The sequence below is a fragment of the Bombyx mori genome, chromosome 20 (genome assembly GCF_030269925.1).
Source record: "Bombyx mori chromosome 20, ASM3026992v2".
NCBI lineage: Eukaryota > Metazoa > Arthropoda > Insecta > Lepidoptera > Bombycidae > Bombyx > Bombyx mori.
Window position 1 is genome coordinate 9,629,975 of NC_085126.1, and position 21,276 is coordinate 9,651,250.

Genomic DNA, 21,276 nt, shown 5'->3' on the forward strand with positions numbered 1-21,276 from the left:
TAAGTTTACACCTGGAAGTTCATTTTGAAATTAAAAAATTTAACTTTATACTTTAGAATGTGTGAACGTTCGTATGTACTGAGCTAAAACATAAGCACATGGCCTTTTTTAGTAAATATTTTTCAAATTTATATTCAGTTTTTGGATGGAAGACTGGAATTTAGACTTGAATTAAAAAAACTTTTTCTTTATATGGGACAAAATCCCTTCGCCTGTTTAAATGACAAATGAGTTTTGAGACAGTTGATTCTTGCCAAGTGCCAACTAATGCACCGTCTAGATCACAGGTTTACAAGTTTAGTTAATTTAGATTTCTAACTTGTGATTTACAAGATTTAAACAATTGTAGGATTTAATGATTCGTTAAAATGGCAGACCAATTGCTAATTCATGATGATATTAAACTGTAAGTATACCTATTTTATGTCAAAATTTTCTAATCTCCAAACAACACAAACTTAATTTTGCTAATTCACATCTTTCTTAAGTTTTTGAAGAAGCCTTAAAAATATCATTATTCTTATTCAAGCTATCACGGACATTTTATTCATTCTAAAATTTAATAGCTGTAGCTTAAAAAATCGCTTTAATAGTGTTTTCTAATCCATTAAAAAAATTAATTTCTTACGTATCATGATATTAATGCGATAGTAGATTAAAAAGTGACATGATGTCATTTGACAACAAATTAATATTGATTCTATTATTCTTAGTAATTTATAAAAAATATTTTAATCGTTTCATTAGTATTACAGTTCCTATTCAAGTTCAGTAAAGAAATATTGTAAAAAATCATGTAATACTAAAATAATACAGTGCATTATGTATGTTTTAGATATACGACATCTGATAAATTTTATTTTGAGCCGACAATCAACCCTACAGAGATTATGGTCATAGACAGAGTCACAGGAGAAGCCAGTGTTAAAGGTTAGTCAAGAATTTAAATGGTGGGTATTAATAGGTAACAGGCGTGTTTGATGTGTCCTTGGCATTACTGACATTCATTACTGATTATGACCATTACAGACTGAAACCCAATTATAAGATTTCAAACAAAATAAATTAAAAATTTTATTTTTTGTTTATCATTGCATATAGCTACCATAATCATGAACTGTCAATAACATTGGAGTAAATCTGAAAAATCTAGCTGTAAATTTGTAGTGTGCATGCTTTCTGATTGTAATCATGTCCTTTGATTTCGCAATGAGGTATTGATACATCAAATTGTTGAAATTTCAAATAATTACACAAAAATTCATTATGATCAAGATAAAGAACTATATATTGAATAATTTACTATTTAAGTATTGTTAATTTTAATTATTATTATTACTAGAAACTGTATGTGATGTAAAATTTCCAAATTAATTTTATTTCAGATATAAATTCAGTAAGGATCCCAATACCGGCAAATGCCTACAAACCAGTATGTGGGTTCTTAGGCTCCATAAAACTTATTTCCGGATTGTATTTGGTTGTCGCTAAGTACAGGATACTGGTAAGAATTCTATAAGTAATTTGAATTTAAATTTTCAATCATACAACAGAATAATTTACTAAGCTTGTTAGAATTAACAGAGAGATTACACTTTAAATTTGAATAGGCTTACGAAAATGTTGTGAAAGTGTCCAATCTCTTTAGTTCACCAAATTCCTTAGTCACTCTGCCTTGACATTCATCAGAAGAGAAGCGGTGGTGTTATTCTAGGTAAAATTATCTTTTATCATAATGAGACCACGATACCTTTGGTGGTCTATTTTAAAATGTCAGAATTGGTTTGGGGCAGTGGCCAGCAACCTTGTCAACATTGAAATCTATTTAAAGAGCCAAGAGAAAATTTATTTAACAATTATTTTTATAGCCTTGAGTTTAGAAAATATATAATCGTCTCTTACAACGGCAAGACAATAAGTAAAATGGTGTACCTGAATCAAACATTTTGTGGAAGAGCCGTAGCAAAGAAGTCAAAAAGCATACGGCTCACGAGTCACGTGTTGCCAACCACTGGATTGGGGTATGCTATCTTTGACTTGAAACTTATAAAATAATGATTTTAATATTTAATGCTCAGGTTGGAAAAATTAATGGGCATGAAATATACCAGCTTGCCGGCACAGACATCATTCCGTATACCAGATCGACTTCACATCTTACTACTCAGCAGGTAGGTTATAGAAGTTCTTCATCCACCAATAAGTGGAGTTTTTTTTAATTATATATATCATGGTAAACTTATTCTACAAATCACCTGCAGACTAATTTTCTGTATGATTTCTAAACATTTTAAGAACATTGAAAGCGTTTTTTTGTTGTTGTTGTCGCTTAGATTGGTGGACGAGCTCACAGCCCACCTGGTGTCAAGTGGTTACTGGAGCCCATAGACATCTACGACGTAAATGCGCCACTGACCTTGAGATATAAGTTCTAAGGTCTCAGTATAGTTACAACGGCTACCCCACCCTTCCAACCGAAACGCATTACTGCTTCACGGCAGAAATAGCCAGGGCGGTGGTACCTATCTGCGCGGACTCGCAAGAGGTCCTACCACCAGTAAAAAAAATATTAATTAACATTAAAATTCTGTTACTGTATCAACATATTTCATTAATTACTTTTTGGTGATTACATATAATTTCCTAATAGATTGCTGACAACAACACGTACGAGCGCATGATCCGGGCTGCACTAGAAACACCGGGAATTTACTTCTCTTACAGCTATGATCTAACTCACACATTGCAGAGACTGCATGCTGTAACACCTGATTTCCATAAGGTATTTTGTGAATCTTCTTCAAATGACTTCCAAATTAATTTATTATTTTTAAGTAATTGAAGACATGAGTGAATGAAGGGGACATGATACAATTTGTTAATTTTCAGAAAAGGGGCAACAAACTTTTTTTTACTTGTACTTTTTCTTCATACATGACTCCTTCATCACATGCAATTTCTAAAAATAGCTTTTAAATCTAGAGTTTTAAGGTCTAATATGGTTTATAGGGACATAACACCTTCATTCTATGTAAAAACAAAAATCTTAAAAATGGTACTTAACCCCTTTATCCACTCATGTCTTGAATTATCAAACTCCCAATTCTGTTTTTGTTTACATAATTTAATTTTATTAAATTAAATCATTACTACTACAGAATGACATAATGTGTGTCAGCTCATTAGTTAGTATGGAGAATTTAACACTTTTAACTCATAGACACAGCTACACATGTAATAAACTATTTCTCGATTATATTTTGTATAAAGTAAAGAGAGTACGCTTTATCGCGACTGTTTAAATATAATACTAAAAAAAGTATGTGTGTAATTTTTTATTAGTTTGATATATTTTTTAGATTGATGAATTTTTTTTTATAATTTTTTTTATTGCCATCTGGTTGGACGAGCTCACAGCCCACCCGGTGTTAAGTGGTTACTGGAGCCCATAGACATCTACGACGTAAATGCGCCACCCACCTTGAGATATAAGTTCTATGGTCTCAGTATAGTTACAACGGCTGCCCCACCCTTCAAACCGAAACGCATTACTGCTACACGGCAGAAATAGGCAGGGCGGTGGTACCTACCCGCGCGGACTCACAAGAGGTCCTACCACCAGTAATACAAGAGATCCTACCACCAGTAATACAAGAGATCCTACCACCAGTAATACAAGAGATCCTACCACCAGTAATACAAGAGATCCTACCACCAGTAATACAAGAGGTCCTACCACCAGTATTTTGATGTAAGTCGTCGATAAAACAACTCATCAACTATTTCGTGTGTAAATAGATGTCGCTAGCGAACCGTGCGGACACAAGGTTCCTGTGGAACAGACATCTTCTAAGGGATTACTCCCACGACCAGTTTTCAAGATTCGCTCTGCCCATTATTCAAGGATGTATCCTTTAAAAAATTATTGCCGTTTTTCTTCATTGTGAAAATGACAGGAGATTAGCCCATGCATCCAAGCACATTCTTGGTGACTGCTCGTCTCCCAGTCACCTGGGGTCGGCGCAACATGTTTTCTCCTTCCATACTCCTCTATCGCATACCATTTCTTCGCTCACTCCCCTCTTACACATATCGTCTTTCACGCAATCCATCCATTTCTTCTTAGGTGTACTTCTTCCTCTATATCCTTCCACATTCATACTTAACACTCTCTTATCAACTACTACGATTAAATATATGTATGTAAAAGTTATCATGTTAAATTATTCATGAGTAGTTGCAATAAGAAATACCCAATTTTCTATGATATACATTCAATAAACCGTATCCATCAGATAACTTTTGGCTGTATTGTGGCAATTGTGTATCAATAAGTAACCTAATTTATATTGCCACTTATCTATCCATAGTTGTAAACAAACAAGCCATATTTATATTACTTGATTGATAAAGATAATGTGCAGCATCTGTAGTTTACAATGTGAATACTGTCATCTCCTTTGAGACATGAGTTCGAACTCATTATTATATTGTATAACGACTAGTCTTACTCTTCAAATGGGAAAGCATTACTACTTGGTGGTACATATCGTCTTTTCGCATTAAAAGTGTACAATTTGCAAAAATATTCCAAATTGAGTTAATATGCGGAATCATTTGGTATCATCAGTATTTTTCTCATAAATACTGTCAAAAGAGCGTAGTATAGTTTTAGTTTTTTTTTTTAGTTTAAATTTCTTGACTCCTGTTATGTAACAATATTAATACATAATTTTATCTTACTTTACAATACAGATAATGTAACTGGTAAAAAATAAAAAATTAATGTTGCAATAATGATTAATATTAAAAATATTACATGTTAAACCTTTAAAACACTCTCCTGTAAAATTAGTAAGTTTTGAGATTATACACTTTTAATGCGAGAAGACGATATGGTGGTAGATTTGTGGAGCCCCGTTACCATCACATTTATCCGTTACATCATTAAATGTCTTAAGCATTTGATAAACATCCTTAACTAACTTGGTGCAGTTGTGTCGATAAACTATGTGAATATAAACGGGCACGACATGACCTGGGCGCTAGTGTCGCGACGCTGCGCGGATAGAGCCGGCACCAGACTCTTCATGAGGGGCGTCGACGCGCAGGTACATACCTATCTTTCTTTTTTCTTTTAAGGTGGACGAGTGCACGGCCCACCTGGTGTTAAGTGGTTATGGAGCCCATAGACATGTACAACGTAAATGCCGCGACGCACTTTGAGACATGAGTTCTAAGGTCTCACTTATAACTACGGCTGCCCGGCCCTTCAAACCGAAATGCATTACTGTTTCAGGGCAGAAGTAGGCAGTAAAACTCTATTAAACACTTTACAAATCGCAATTCACTTCTTCCGCTTCGCTTCAAGCTTCGTTCGCTGTTTCGCTTCGAGTAGAAGCGATGACTAACTACCATCGTGTCATTTATGCAACGCTTTTGTACTCGACACGACAAGTGTATAATTATCGAGAATATTCCCGTTAGGATTAGTGATGTCGATATGTGTTTCCGCTATTCGATAATAGATGGCGTTACACTTCTCGATCGCTCTCGATATAACTAGTTCTTTTGATATTCGTTTCTGCTATTTGATGATAGATGGCGTTACTCTTACCGGCGGAGGTAATATATTGACACTTGGGAAGGTTAGGAAGAATGACATTTGTGAAAAGATTTATTTTATTTTAATTTTATTTATTTTATTAGGCTCACAATACACATCACAAGCTAAAGATACATAAAAACACACAAATAAAAAGAAACAAAATCGAGCTTGCAACATAAGTTATGTGCGCACGACAAAACAAGACATATAGTGCTGAATTTGTATAACAATGTTCCTTACAATTATGACAAAACAACACAATAACAAAAACTAATCTAACGAATAATGTAAGGAAAAAAAAAATTATTCACAATATAATACATTAAACAATTACATTAATTTATATTGATTTTTATTGTAACACTAGGACATCGACCCCGCAAAGGAAATTTTAGTCTGTTTGTGTTCCGTTGCGTATAGTAAAAAGAGTTAATAATTAAATTAAAAAAAAATAACTGTTTGGAGGTATACGACAAAGGAAAGATCTTCCATCGAGCGAGTGATATTGCTCGCTATACCGACGGTCCGAATGTTGTTGTTCGTACCTTGTGAAAATGTCGTAAGCCAGATTCAGGCATCTGTCAAATATTTTGCGTTTGTATGTTGGCTGCCCGCCACAACTGGATTTAAACTCTGGCACAGGCGCATCGCCCGAGAAGGGTACACCGGTCGTGTCATCGTTTATGTCATGACTTAACTCTCAGACACAGCCCACTGAGTTTCTCGCCGGATCTTCTCAGTGGGTCGCGCTTCCAATTCGGTGGTAGATTCTGCAAAGCACTGCTCTTGCTAGGGTTCGTGTTAGCAACGTCGCCAGGTTCGAGCCCCGTGAGCTCACCTACTAGTTAAGGCTACGCTGATATAGCCTCTCAAGGATCTCAGCTTAGGTAGGAAAAAAAAGTCCTGACAGTTTCGATGACGATGGAAAATTGATGGTAAGTCCTTGCGGTCCGCAGGGCAACGTGGCCAATTTTGTAGAAACCGAACAGATAGTTGAGCGCGGCGGCGAGAAGTCTTCGTACGTGCAGACCCGGGGCTCGATCCCGCTGTTCTGGAGCCAGTACCCGGACATTCGGTACAAGCCGCCGATGACGCTGGCCCACGAGGACCACGTCGCGGCCTACACCAAGCACCTCCGCGACCAGATACAACGGTACGGGAACCAGGTGCTGGTTAACTTGGTGAGTCTTAGACTGTGGAACTTTGTGACTGGTTTTTTTTTTTGTTTAGAGACTTTTTGGCGGGAACGCGAGGACTGAAGTTGTGTGATCTGTTTTATTTTGTCTATTTAGTGTTTCTTCAGGATTAAATGTGTAATAACGGTGGTTTATTAACTGTTTAACATCTGTGAAAGTGCACTAAATATGGGAAAATGAAACAAAGCCACTGGACATAACTTCTCGGGATCCTCCAAAAAGTCCACTGAAAAAATCCAGTAAATGACCACAATTTTACTGAGATTATATTTCAACCCATATCATCTCATTTCATTTGATTTCATCCCAGTTGATTAATGTCTAAAATTAATCATCTTCATTTAATTTCACTCCATATTATCATTTTTCATAAGAATAAGAATATAAATTAAAATAAGACATGACTTAAAGGTTTTAGTTACCAGGTCATAAAATCCTTTAAAAAAATATTGCTTAGATGTGTGCATGATATCACGACCAACCTGGTGTCAAGTGGTTACCGGAGCTTGTAGATATCTACAACGTAAATTCCACCACTAACCTCGAAACACAAATTTTAAGGTCTCAGTTTTAACAGTACAACGGCTGCCCCGCCCTTCAAACCGAAACGCATTACTGCTTCACAGCTGAAATAGGCGGTGTGGTGGTACCTACCCGCGCGGACTAACACGACGTCCTACCACCAGTAATTGTTATTGGAATTTGGGTATACGATAATGACAGCGCGGACCGAAGTTCAGAAATGACGTCGAAATCTTATAGTCTTGTTTGTTGTAGAACAAATGAAGTACATCAGTTACAGTTCATCAGTTTTAAGTCGTCGTGGCCTAAAGGATAAGGCGTCTGGTGCATTCGTGTAAAGCGATGCACCGGTGTTCGAATCTCGCAGGCGGGTACCAAATTTTCTAATGAAATACGTACTGGACAAATGTTCACGATTGACTTCCACGGTGATGGAATAACATCGTGTAATAAAAATCAAACCCGCAAAATTATAATTTGCGTAATTACTTGTGGTAGGACCTCTTGTGAGTCCGCACGGGTAGGTACCACCACCCAGCCTATTTCTGCTGTGAAGCAGTAATGGGTTTCGGTTCGAAGGGTGGGGCAGCCGTTGCAACTACGAGACCTTAGAACTTATATCTTAAAGTGGGTGGCGCATTTACGTTGTAGATGTCTATGGGCTCCAGTAACCACTTAATACCAGTTGGGCTGTGAGCTCGTCCACCCATTTAAGCAATAAAAAAACACTAACTAAAATTCGACCCTAACGACCACCGCTTTAAGATTGAGAATCGCATGAGTGTTGTCTTGTGCAGATCGACCAGCGTGGGCGCGAGGAGGCGCTGGAGCGTGGGTACCGCGCGGCGGCGGCGGCGGCGGCGCTGCCCGGCGTGCGCTACGAGCCCTTCGACTTCCACGCGGAGTGCCGCGCCATGCGCTACCACCGCCTCGCCGTGCTCACCGACAGGATCGCGCACGAGCAGGTCGCGCACCTACCCACTATGTATATCAGCCTTTCCCAAAGTGGGCGATAACGCCCCCTTGTAACGGTCGTGTGCTGTAGTGGTAAGTGACATGTTCACTACAGAAGGGAGTCGCGGATTCGAATCCCGCGAAGGGAAGATATTACTAGTACTAGTAGTAGTATCCACTATCTGACAACAGATGGCGTTGTAATTCTCGAGCATTCTGGGTGGTACTAGATCCTTCGGAGATAGATGGCGTTACTCTTACCGGCGTAACAATGTGAAACAGACGGAATTCGGCTACTTCCTGAGTCGGGGCGGCTCCGTGCTGCTGCGGCAGAGCGGCGTGTTCCGCACCAACTGCGTGGACTGCCTGGACCGGACCAACGTGGTGCAGAGCCTGCTCGCCAAGCTGCATCTGACGGCGCTCTTCAAGCTCCTCAACGTCTCCAGCTCCGACCAACTGGAGACCAACTTCGAACATCTGTTCAATAACGTGAGTGTTTTGTGTCTGGCTTTATTGCTATAGTACATACAGAATTTTGTCGGGCGAGAGGTCTTGCGTGGCTACAGGAGTCCACAGACATCATTATGATTGTCTCAACCATCGTAACAGAACGTATTATAGGTTAGCTGAAAAATAGATAGTGAACCCTACCCGTGCGCCCTCCTTAAAACTTCCTACCAGTAACTGCGCAGATTGCAATTTTATAAAGCAAACGCAATGTATCCGAATTCCGTTTTTTCTTTCTTTGTTTTTTTTTCCCTACCTAAGCTGCTGGTCTTGAGAGACCATATCAACGTCACCGGGCGAGTAGATGAGTTCACGGGGCTCAACCTGGTGACTTTGCTAACACGAACCCTAGCAAAAGCAGTGCTTCGCAGAATGTACCACCGCATCGGAAACGCGACCCACTGAGAAGATCCGACGAGTAACTCAGTGGGCTGTGTCTGTGGGTTAATTTACTCGCCGAGCCCTTCGTCGCGAGCTACGGGTTCGACGAAAACGGTGACCGGTGCTTGGGGTACCGGTAAAAGCACCGTTAGTGGATTGGGAGGATCCGAGATAACGTATTTTTCCGAATTCAGAAATACAACACCAAAAAACTAGACGATCTAAAAAGCCGCAATGTATGAATGTTTCGCGGCAGAAATAGGGAAAATACGTATCTACGACAACTCTGTACGCTTTGACAATATTAATTACTAACTGGGGTCGTCGCACCTCACTACTCGGGAATGAGCTGCCCTCTGCTTTTTTTTTTGAAGTGAAACTTCTTTAGAATCGTGATTTCAAACTCGATGAAACGAAAAAATAAGTCCGTAGTGTTTTTTTAATACAGCGCCATCTATGAGATTTTTTAATACTAACGTGTGTATGAAACCTCTTGTAGTGAATTTTAGTTTAGGATTATGTATACGTGAAGTTAAAATATCAATTCACAGAGGGCGCTACCTCATACTATAAAAGATTATTTACAATTATTTACTAATGATAAAATTTTACATATACTTAGACATTTAGGATGGTTGTATTTTATATTTTGAAGGTTTCACTTCTACCACGTGTGAATTGCACAGGGTTTTTTTTTGCCAATATTAATTACGCAAATGGTTTATATTTAAGAGCAATAACTAGAGCAGCGGTCGGGGAACTTTTTTAATTATTACCCCAAAATATTTTTGTGTAAGTTGATATTACCCCATGGCGAAGAACAGAAAAAAAACGAAATCGCTTCTTTTTAGTATCTTTCATATTATAGCCCCCATGATAATTTTGAAAAGAATGCAATAATAAAAAATTTAACGTTTCTGAAGAAGTTTTACTTCAATATATATTTTTTACTCGCAAAAGTTTCATTTTTACCCCCCAAAATTTCATTTTACCCAATTTGGGGTAATTTACCCCGGTTCCCCGACCGCTGAACTAGAGTATGATGTAAGCATGAGTGTTCGATGGTCAGGTGTGGGCGGATCACGCGGACGCCATCTCCACGCAGTACTCCGGGACGGGCGCCCTGAAGACGGACTACACGCGCACCGGCAAGCGCACGCACGTCGGTCTGTTGCGCGACGGCATCAACTCCCTCACGCGATACTACAAGAACAACTTCAGCGACGGCTTCAGACAGGTGCCGCCAATAGCTCCTCCAGAGCGTCTCCTGAGACGCCATTGAGAGTCCCAAATTGTTCCCGACGCTGATGTAAACGGCGAGGGAACGTATTGTCGACAGTATATCAAACACCATCTTATTTGGTTTCCATTCCGCGGTTCTCAAAATTGCAAAATTTTTTTTATTGCTCAGATGGGTAGACGAGCTCATAGTTGTGGTGTTAAGTGGTTACTTTAGCCTGTAGACATCTGCGACGTAAATGCACCACCCAACTTGAGATATGAGTTCTAAGGTCTCAAGTATAGTTACAACGGCTGCGCCACCCTTCAAACCGAAACGCATTGCTGCTTCACGGCTAAAATAGGCAGAAATATATTACAATTTATGGAATACTGTTACAATTTGTACAGTAGATTGTGGGGAATCGGGATGCTTTCCAATTCCAACACAAATTTTCAGCGGTTTTACTTAGGGTAATAACAATAAAATTTATATTAAAATGGTTCCGGAGGCTTAAATTTTTATATACGATACATTATTAGATATAGTTCATTGAAAAATAATAAGAAAGAAATAGTACGTACTACCCTATAAATATAATATACTTATCCTATAAAGTTTGATTGTTTAATTCCCAGGACTCAATAGATCTGTTCCTGGGTAAGTACGTGGTCGCTGAGGGCGAGGGTCTGGCCGCCCCGAGCCCTCTGAGGAGAGGACACGACTGGAAATATATCACGGTAAATATCTCGTTTCGTTATTTCTAACTACCGCCACTTTTAATTCTGTGAAATATCAAACCAATTCCTAAACGCATTCGACATCTTTGATTTTAAAATGTAGCTATCTCGCTCTTTACTTAACCTCTCTCTTGTCTTTTCCTAATAGGGCTTATCAATTAATTAAGTGTTTTAATCTATAAATGTATGAAAAAAACAATTTCATTATAAAAGTACCGTCATTTTATTCCAAATACTAAGAAAATGATTTTTCTTGGTAACAATAATGGTAGTTCGAGGATGATGAACAATGATTATATACCTTTTTTTTTATTGCTTAGATGTGTGGACGAGCTCACAGCCCGACTGGTGTTAAGTGGTTACTGGAGCCCATAAACATCTGCAACGTAAATGCGCCACCCACCTTGAAATATAAGTTCTAAGGTTTCAAGTATAGTTACAACGGCTGCCCCACCCTTCAAGCCGAAACGCATTACTGCTTCACGGCAGAAATAGGCAGGGCGGTGGTACCTACCCGTGCGGACTCACAAGAGGTCCTACCACCACTTCGTTGGTTCCTTAACTGAGGATCTCGATAATCCGACAAATCGAATGGCTGCCTCTCTTTATCACGGGTCTGAAGAAGACTAGCGTTGGGAGATAGAGGATTTCTGGTTCTCCTAAATCTAGTTTCTTTCTGTTGCCTTTGTAGGCAGATAGGCATACCACTCATCTGATCTCCAGCGTAGTCACCGTTGCTCATGGATATCAGCTATGCCATCAGCTATGTTATGCCAGATATTAGAACTCATATCTCAAGGTGTGTCTCTCGGCATTTACGTTGTAGATGTCTATGGGCCGGCCTTAATTATTTTTTTATTTCAGGACATAATATAAATCATACAAGACTTGGGTTCTGCCTTTTTAAAAATTTATTTCAGAAATTATATAGAACAGAAAAGACTGTAAGAGCTTAGATCCCCTTGCCTATCTCAATAAGGAAAAATGGTACCAAAAAAAATGTCTATGGGCTCCGGTAACCACTTAACACAAGGTGGGCCGTGAGCTCGTCCGCCCATCTAAACAATAAAAAAAGTAGTATCAGTAATAGTGGAGCCTACAGTAAAATTACAATACTGCCCTTGGCTATTACATTACTGCATGTTTCCGCCCTGGAAGATTATGCGTTCGGGCTTACAAGCAGAGAAGCTGTGCTAATAATACTTTTTTTTGTATTGCTTAGATGTGTGGACGAGCTCACAGCCCACCTGATGTTAAGTGGTTACTGGAGCCCATAGACATCTACAACGTAAATGCGCCACACAACTTGAGATATAGTTCTAAGGTCTCAGTATAGTTACAACGGCTGCCCCACCCTTCAAACCGAAACGCATTACTGCTTCACGGCAGAAATAGGCAGGGCGGTGGTACCTACCCGCGCGGACTCACAAGAGGTCCTACCACCAGTAAATGATTATGTCATTAAATGATTATAATGTTGTTGCGACAGCTCCCTTCCGTGCTGCTGGTTGCCATGTCAATGTTCTGCGCCCAAGCGGTGCTGCCGGCGCGCTACTCCAGCGAAGTGCTGCTCTACCTCATGTTCTGGGGGGCGGCTGCTGGAGCGACGCTCTCCTACATCGTCAGGTATCTCTATTGACATTCGATCGAATTCGAACCTAGTGCAGACTTCAGCTCTTTCAAAGGCCTACAAAATAAATTATAAGGTTAATTTCCATTTGTATTTGTACCTATACCTTTAAGAGAGAAATATTTTTTTATTGCCTTTGTAGGCAGACGAGCGTACGGCCCACCTGACGGTAAGTGGTTACCGTCGCCCATGGACTTCAGCAATGCCAGGAGCAGAGCCAAGCCGCTGCCTACTGCAAAAATTATTATTATTATTATTATCGTCTGTTTTCGGAAGAGGTCTCCTAACACCCATTACAATAATATGTTTCGTGTCTCGCAGGCACGGCGCGGAGTTCGTGGACTGGCCGAGTCTGGACGCCGGGGGCCTGGCGTCGGCGCGCGCCCTCGCCGCCCAGCAGTCTTTATGATCGATGACCTGCCGCTCGTAGTCGTCGTGTAGCCATCTCGCTCGCACCCGCCGCGCGCTCCCCGGACCGAGGGGGACAGGTGATCTATCGCAGCTCCTCGCGCGTCCCCGTACGGCTCGCTAGTTCTTCGTTCACTTAGTGCGAGTTTTTTAACGTTGTCGATAGCGTAAAAGTTAACTCAACTTTGTATGCAGTTGGAACAGCGCCCCTAGCGGCAAACTTAAGCAATCGTTCCAATTCCTCGTGTACCAATTTTGCTAATGAAATACGTACTCAACAAATGTTCACGATTGACTTCCACGGTGAAGGGATAACATCGTGTAATAAAAATGAAACCCGTAAAATTATAATTTGCGTAATTACAGGTGATAGGACCTCTTGTGAGTCCGCGCAGATAGGTACCCCCGCTCCGCCTATTTCTGCCGTGAAACAGTGATGCGTTTCGGTTTGAAGGGCGGGGCAGCCGTTGTAACTATACTGAGACCTTAGAACTTATATCTCAACGCGGGTGGCGCATTTACCTTGTAGATGTCTATAGGCTCCAGTATCCAGTTAACACCAGATGGGCTGTGAGCTCGTACATCCATCAAAGCATTAAAAAAAATTCCATGCAAATCAGAGTTATTTTTTTATTTTTTTATTGCCCTTGTCGGCAGACGAACATACGGCCCACCTGATGGTGAGTGGTCACCGTCGCCCATGGACTTCAGCAATGCCGGGGGCAGAGCCAGGCCGCTGCTTACCGTTTAATACTCTCCACAAGCCTCGTTTACTTTTAACTTTTACGCTATCGAGAAGGTTAAAAAACTCTCACTATAAAGCACACCGAATGTAACATGTGACGTGGCTTAGGTAATTTTAAACGTAAAACATTTTAATCCTGCGAATCGATTATTTATTTATTTCGATAACGAAACATTACGGTTTGAGTTCTAGAATATAAAATTCTTCTAAATAACCTTTAATAATAATAAATGTTGAAAAGAAGACAGATACGTTACACTGAGTAAATGGGATATGGCATGTAATCGTATTGCCGTCTCGCTCGCGCTCCCCTACTTAAGTAAACGATAGAAAGAGATAATAATATAATCGTAGTTTCTGAAAATTTCTTATATTCATCAACTATACTAGTATGTTTTTTAATAAGAACAAAGTAATAAATAATAGGGTAAAAACTATACAATAATCGACATTCTTGCTGCGGTATCTAAGTGCAGCGTGGGCAGTAACAGCTGTGTTTATAAAATTTATGGTAGGACCTCTCGTGAGTCCGCACGGGTAGGTACCACCCCCTGCCTATTCCTGCCGTGAAGCAGTAACTATACTGAGACCTTAGAACTTATATCTCAAGGTGGGTGGCGCACTTACGTTGTAGATGTCTATGGGCTACAGTTAACCACTTAACACCAGGTGGGATGCGAGCTCGTCCACCCATCGAAGCAATAAAAAAAACATTTACAAGTCAACGCAAGAATTCGGTTACTTTATAATTATATTTCCCGTATGAGTAATATTTGATTTTACTATTGTATCTGTACACGTAATCCACACGTATGCAAAACGGGAGATGCGAGCTATGATTTTCAAAGATCAAAGTTGCCATAAATTAAAGGAATATTCTACCAAGTTGAGAGTTCAAAAAAATTAGAACAATTTCTTTCTTGTTTTGCTAAGTAATAGTGCGTTAAAATTAAAGATTTTTATCAATTCTGAATAATATATCATATTATTAAATTGTTACGAACAAACAACATGTTAATTGTATTATTTGTTCTGAAGTTTCAAATTTACGTTAACGCAGTACTTAATAGGATAAGTCGTATTTAAAATGAAAAATTGTGGTCACGACGGATATTGCTGTTGTTACGTCCATATTCAATTGACTCTGCTAATTTTAACTAACCTTATTAATTGGTTAATCTGCTTAAACGAATAAATACATAGAAATTAAATTATCGTGTTTATTGTCTGTAACGTTAGAGTGCGACATCTCTTTTCAACGAAATGAATCGATTTTATTATTTAATGTACTGGCAACACCAGCCTAATGTCGTTGTCAAATATGACAGTTGATTTTGAATAAACTTGATTGGTTGAAGCTTGATTGAAGCCTTTGTTATCGAGGCGTGAAAGGTTATTTAGTTTAAGCAGCACTTTTAAAACTTTACAGGAGAGCCATTTCAAGTTTAAAATTTGGAAAAGTATCATAATGATACTTCTCCAGTTACTTGAATGGGATAAACCTAATTCAAGTTCAATTAGAAAGATCGAATTGTTGATGGTAATGACTAATGAAACTGACATTTAATTACAAAGATAAATGTCGCGTGTTAAGCGAAATGGCCCTTCACCCTTCGATATGATACCAGGAAAGAAAATGATTGCATAGTGTGAACAATCTTTAAGAGCATCTAATGTCTAGATGAAAATATAAAGAAAGTTTACATTACAGAATTACAGGCGATAATCATTATAATTATGGCAAGATCGACATTATGCTTTTATTTTCAAAAAATAAATACAGGAAAAATAATTTTTAAAGCAATTTCGAACTTCAGTATGTCAACCCGTAAACTATATTTAGTTCGAACATTTCTATTTCGAAATGGCAAATCTACACGTAACCAAATTACAGAATCAAGTTTATTTAAAATAAAAACAATTCAAGTATTCATTTTTAATTTAAATATGGCTGTGGTTTTATTAATTTGAAAATAGGATGAAATATTAAATAATAAAAGCGTATCTACATTGATATATGACAGCGCGATTATATGCGAATCGGCATGGGTTGAACTACCGCTTCGAATGTATCTTGCCCTGAAGCCATAGTGCGTTTCAGTTTGAAGGGTTAAGGCAAACATTTCCTGTATGTATTAGCCTAACGGAGGCTTCATACGGAAGATACGACAGTGGTATTGGTACTGTTACGCGCTGGGGTTTGGGATAAATAAAATTCTGTCGAATTACAAGTTAACACTGTATTCAACACTTTAAACACTTCACAAACACTTTAAAATTCTCAATTCTCTTCTTCCGCTTCGCTTCAGGTGATCCGTTCGCTGTTTCGCTTCGAGTAGTTCCGATTACTAACTGTCTGCGTGCCATCTCTGCAACGCTTTTATAGTCGAGACGAAATCCCTAGAATCGTCGAGAATATTCCACACAAGTCGAGTATTGTGTGTTTCCGTTATCTGACAATACATGGCGTTGTACTTCTCGAGTGTTCTAGATGCTACTAGATCCTTCGATATTCGTTCGACTATTCGGCGATAGATGGCGTTACTCTTACCGGCGCAACAGTACATTCTAAGCAATGAACAAGCTATACAATCTTCTGTTACTTTGATTAGTTACGTTCCATTAGTGGAGGAGGGAAAGATAAGATATTTCCTGTTTAAGAGATGTAGTTTTGCAATACCAAAGACAATGTACGTTACATCACGAATTTGTGACGTCAGCTGATCAGTGATTGGTGTTGAACATGACACAGTACAGTCACATGTTAGTGAGCTAACACGAAATATTTTGACCTTTATCCACGTCATTACGGATGCTCTCGATCCATTAACGGTGCTTTTAAGTGCCTCAAGCACCGGTCACCGTCCTCGCCGAACCCGTCGCTTGCGACGAAGGGCTCGACAGGTAAATTAATCCACAGACACAGCCTACTGAGTTCTTCGCCGGATCTTCTCAGTGGGTCGCGGTTCCGATCCGGTGGTAGATTCTGCGAAGCACTCTACTGCTAGGGCCAGTGCTAGCAACACTCCGGTTTGAGCCCCGTGAGCTCACCTACACGTTAGGATGAAGCTGAAATAGCCTCTCAAGGCTATCAGCATAGGTAGGGAAAAAAATAGCGCTTGAACACGTTAATCTTCAAACAACCTGTGAAGGCTCCGATGAACCGCACTTCTGCCTTCGAGGTCGATAAATAAGGGTGACATAATACATAATAATACATATCCCATTTTAAAACAGTTCATTACAAACTGTCGTACCCTTAAAGCCGATTATTCTCAAACTCGGATCTTTTTTTTGTGTGTGTCACCAAATTCTTTTTTCAAATTTTCCTATCTTACAATTCCACACATGAAAGTAAACAGCTTTAGAACTAATCTTTTTTTTTTTTGCATTGGCCCTCAAATTTTAAAATTGTTCGGCGACAGAAAAAGTTTGAGAATCACTCAGCCTTTTAAATCAATAAACCTTTTGAAGTCCATTAAAAGTATCAATGTAGATAACGCTTAGAGCGAGCTGAGAACGATGGCTTATGATAACTCGAGACGGCGTTATAAAATATTTGTGTTTTGTATATCTGTGTGTGAATATTGTTTCCAAAAATGTCTTTGCTTAAAGACAAGTGTTTTTTTTTTTTTAATTTTAAGAACTTCATTTTTGAACGTTAATCTTTGTTGTTTTAGTCGATTAGTTACAAAGGCAGTAATGTACTTTAATTATTATCGGGCGATATTGTTTTGTTTCTATTTCTTTAATGGCGCCCATAATAGGCACGTGCGAGTGACGCCGGTTTCGATCCCAAAATTTTGTGCACTATATATTGCGCGTTTCAATGAACTAATGTTTCCTCTATACATTAGAAATGAACCGAATGAATACTTTTAAACCGCTAAGGAAATATGAAGTTAATCGCGTACTTGTGTTTCGATAGTAATTTTGTGATTGATCCACATCATAATTTTTTAAAATTAAAATAATATTAAGAAATGCTCTTTTAATCGTCTCGACTTTAACACCGGTTTCAAATGAACATGCAATTTCGAAAAGGTCACATCTCTGAAAATGTAAAATGTTCAGGAAATGAAAAAAAAACTGATTATTTTCTAAAGCAGTGTAAAATTTAAAATATTCACTTTTGAGATATATTTTAGTGTTAATTAGCAATGGAAAATTACTGGAATTGTTATAAAATGGGTGTAGTAGGTAAGCCTCAAAACTACATGTATATGAAAAAACGTATTTGACAAAATATGCGACATGTGCCCTTTTCGAAATTGCATATTCAAATGTAATTTCACTACTGAGAGGAATCGAAAAGAAACTGGGCTTACCCATATTATGTACATCACATAAAATTTACAAAATATCATTAAGTTATTATATATGTATAATTTAGTAATATTCATCCAGAAAGATTATAAATTGATTCTAATTTACCTACATTTGTTTTGTTTTGAATTAATCGAGACTATTCTACTTGTCTTAGTGACTTGTGACGTCACAGTATAATACACAATAGCGGAAGCTCCCACGGCTATTTGGTTTTGCGAAAACAAACTCAATGAATACTCATTTTAGAACAGCCTTTCCCAAAATGGGCAATAACGCCCCGTTGTGCGCGCTGCAGAGACCCAGAAAAAAAAAATGAGGGCGTTGTGTAGAAGTTTGGGAGGCGATTTGTAATTTAATCTAGGAGGACTCTTAGACACCGACTGAGCTCTTGTCCTCTTGTCCTTGAGTATGGGAAGAAACGGGGGCGCTAAAAAATAATTAATCTCAAAGTGGATAGTAGACAAAATAAGTGTGGGAGCCCCTGTTTTAGAACAACCATCTTATGGGGCTCGTTGTGAGAGACTACTTGGAGCTGGACCAACCCGAGACCACGTGACGCGCCAAGTGTTTATTGGTCGAGGCCAAAATCGAAAGTGTTGTGATTGGTCAAAATATAAGGGGAGGTGGACAACGAACTCTCACAGATGCCTTGCATCGTCTCTGTCCTTGCACTAATGAATATCCGCTATAGGTTTTAAATATCATAAAGAATAGTTTTTTTTTATTCGTTAAATAGATATTAAACTAACAAGACATCCCTGTAAAGGTGACTGAAAAGCTTCACTGCTGATCACACCAACCCTAGTCTAGTTTATTTCTCTTGTGACGTCACAAAACACAAAATTTTTATGAGGTCTTTTATTATAATGTAAATTGTAGCAAAGGGAATTGAGCACGTAAGAAATGATTTTTGTGAACACATATTATTATGTATTGCAGCCTTTGCAACTGATCACCTCTTTTTAATTTTGTTGATTATGATGAAAAATACGAAACTTTTAAATCGTGATTGTGTGTCCTAATAGATTCCATTATTGCATTTTACTATTAAATATAAATTTTAAGCTTTTTTTCTTTATTTCGTTTTTATGTATTATAATAATAAAGTAATGTTTTTGACGTATATTGGACTTTCTTTACTAATAAAGGAACGGGTGTAGGACGTCTTGTGAGTCCGCACGGGTAAGTACCACCACCCTGCTTATTTATGCCGTGAGGCAGTAATGCGTTTCGATATGAAGGGTGAGGCAGCCGTTGTACTGTAAAAATGGAGTCCTTAAAACTCAAGTCGCTAAGTGGATGGCGGTAGTTACCTTGATGATGTGTATGTGCTCCGATAACCACTAAATACTTGGTAGGCCGTCATTCCCGATCCTGCGGACAGAATGGAAAGCAATCGACGTCGCCCAAAACACGTCATCTCGGATCCTCCCGATCCACTAACGGTGCTTCTAGGTACTTCAAGCACCGGTCACCGTTCTCGTCGAACCCGTCGCTTGCGACGAAGGGCTCGACCAGTAAATTAACTCTGAGACACAGCCCACTGAGTTTCTCGCCGGATCTTCTCAGTGGGTCGTGTTTCCGATCCGGTGGTAGATTCTGCGAAGCACGGCTCTTGCTAGGGTTCGTGTTAGCAACGTCATCAGGTTTGAGCCCCGTGAGCTCACCTACAAAAGTTAGGGTTACGTTGATATAGCCTCTCAAGGCTATCAGCTTAGGTAGGAAAAAAAAAAAAGAAAAAAGGTAGGCCGTGAGCTCGTCCACCAATCTAAGCAAAAAAAATAAGAGGTTCTGACAGTATAATGTGAAGAGGCGACGTCCTAAAGATACTTGATGGACTGTGTGAATGAGGATGCGCGAGAGAAGGGTGCTGTTAGTGCAAAGATGACTTATGGTAGGCCTGAATGGAAATGCCACTTTTTTTTCCTTGAGAGGCTATGTCAGCGTAACCCTAACGTTCGAGGTCGAGGCTCAAACCAGGAGGCGTTGCAAAATACTGGCCCTAGCAAGAGCAGTGCTTCGCTGAATCTACCACCCGACCGGAAACGCGACCCACTGAGAAGATCCGGCGAGAAACTCAGTGGGCTAGGTCTGTGGGTTAGTTTATGACCAGTGACCGGTGTGATCGGTGCTTGGGGTAGGTACCTAAAACACCGTTAGTGGATCGGGAGGATCCGAAATGACGTATTTGGGGCGACGTCGACTGCTTACCATTCAGCCCGCAGGATTGGGTATAAAAATGTCACGTGGACCGCACGTAGTGGGTGGGATAAGGGTAAGAAGAAAAATAAGAAGATTTACTACCAGTGAAGTGCTGCTACGCTTCGCTGTGGCACGCTAACAGTACGACTATTTTTTTTTTCTTGAAATGACTTGAATTGACTTGAAAATTATAATTTGCGTAATTACTGGTGGTAGGACCTCTTGTGAGTCCGCGCGGGTAGGTACCACCACCCTGCCTATTTCTGCCGTGAAGCAGTAATGCGTTTCGGTTTGAATGGTGGGGCAGCCGTTTTAACTATACTTGAGACTTTAGAACTTATATCTCAAGGTGTGTGGCGCATTTTACGTTGTAGATGTCTATGGGCTCCAGTAACCACTTAACACCAGGTGGGCTGTGAGCTCGTCCACCCATCAAAGCAATAAAAAAAAAACTTGCGCGCCACCCGTCTCTCGTTGCTGGTACTGCTACAGAAGTCTTCTTTAAAGTGTTATCCTTATTAGCACCTTTACCAATTATCTTCACTATCGAATAAATGGTTTAAAAAGTCATATAGTAAAAGAGACTACACATACAAACAAATATTTATTTTTATTTACTAAATTAAGCCTTAATCTAAATTAAGCTCTGTTTGTGATATTATTTATAACAGTCGTCGCCTAATGGATGATGCTCGTATCGATCGATCTGACTGTCTTCAAAGCTCGATATCAAGTTTTTAATGAAACACATACTTAAGGAAAGACTTATCACGAATTATCGACATTTATTGATTTGGAGGAAGTCAACTGTCGCCCCGAGATCAAAGTGTAGTTT

The 21,276-nt window shown here is 39.2% G+C and overlaps 1 protein-coding gene across 1 annotated transcript; it reads left to right on the top strand.

Moving 5' to 3' along the window:
* The first annotated feature begins 238 nt into the window (after nucleotides 1–238).
* LOC101739169 (phosphatidylinositol-3-phosphatase SAC1) lies at nucleotides 239–19,362 on the top strand. Its single transcript, XM_038017978.2, has 14 exons — nucleotides 239–406; nucleotides 836–930; nucleotides 1,386–1,504; nucleotides 2,079–2,171; nucleotides 2,651–2,782; nucleotides 3,799–3,907; nucleotides 4,996–5,111; nucleotides 6,565–6,789; nucleotides 8,124–8,291; nucleotides 8,563–8,769; nucleotides 10,238–10,405; nucleotides 11,026–11,127; nucleotides 12,617–12,753; nucleotides 13,079–19,362. The coding sequence occupies exons 1-14, from the start codon at nucleotides 369–371 to the stop codon at nucleotides 13,164–13,166; spliced, it is 1,797 nt and encodes a 598-aa protein (XP_037873906.1). The 5' UTR covers nucleotides 239–368; the 3' UTR covers nucleotides 13,167–19,362.
* The last annotated feature ends 1,914 nt before the right edge of the window (nucleotides 19,363–21,276 follow it).

Coding starts and splice junctions, on each gene's coding strand:
- LOC101739169 (XM_038017978.2), top strand. CDS start 369: ATGGCAGACCAATTGCTAATTCATGATGATATTAAACT. Junction 8,292..8,562: donor ACAGGATCGCGCACGAGCAG/GTCGCGCACCTA, acceptor AATGTGAAACAG/ACGGAATTCGGCTACTTCCT. Junction 12,754..13,078: donor ACGCTCTCCTACATCGTCAG/GTATCTCTATTG, acceptor CGTGTCTCGCAG/GCACGGCGCGGAGTTCGTGG.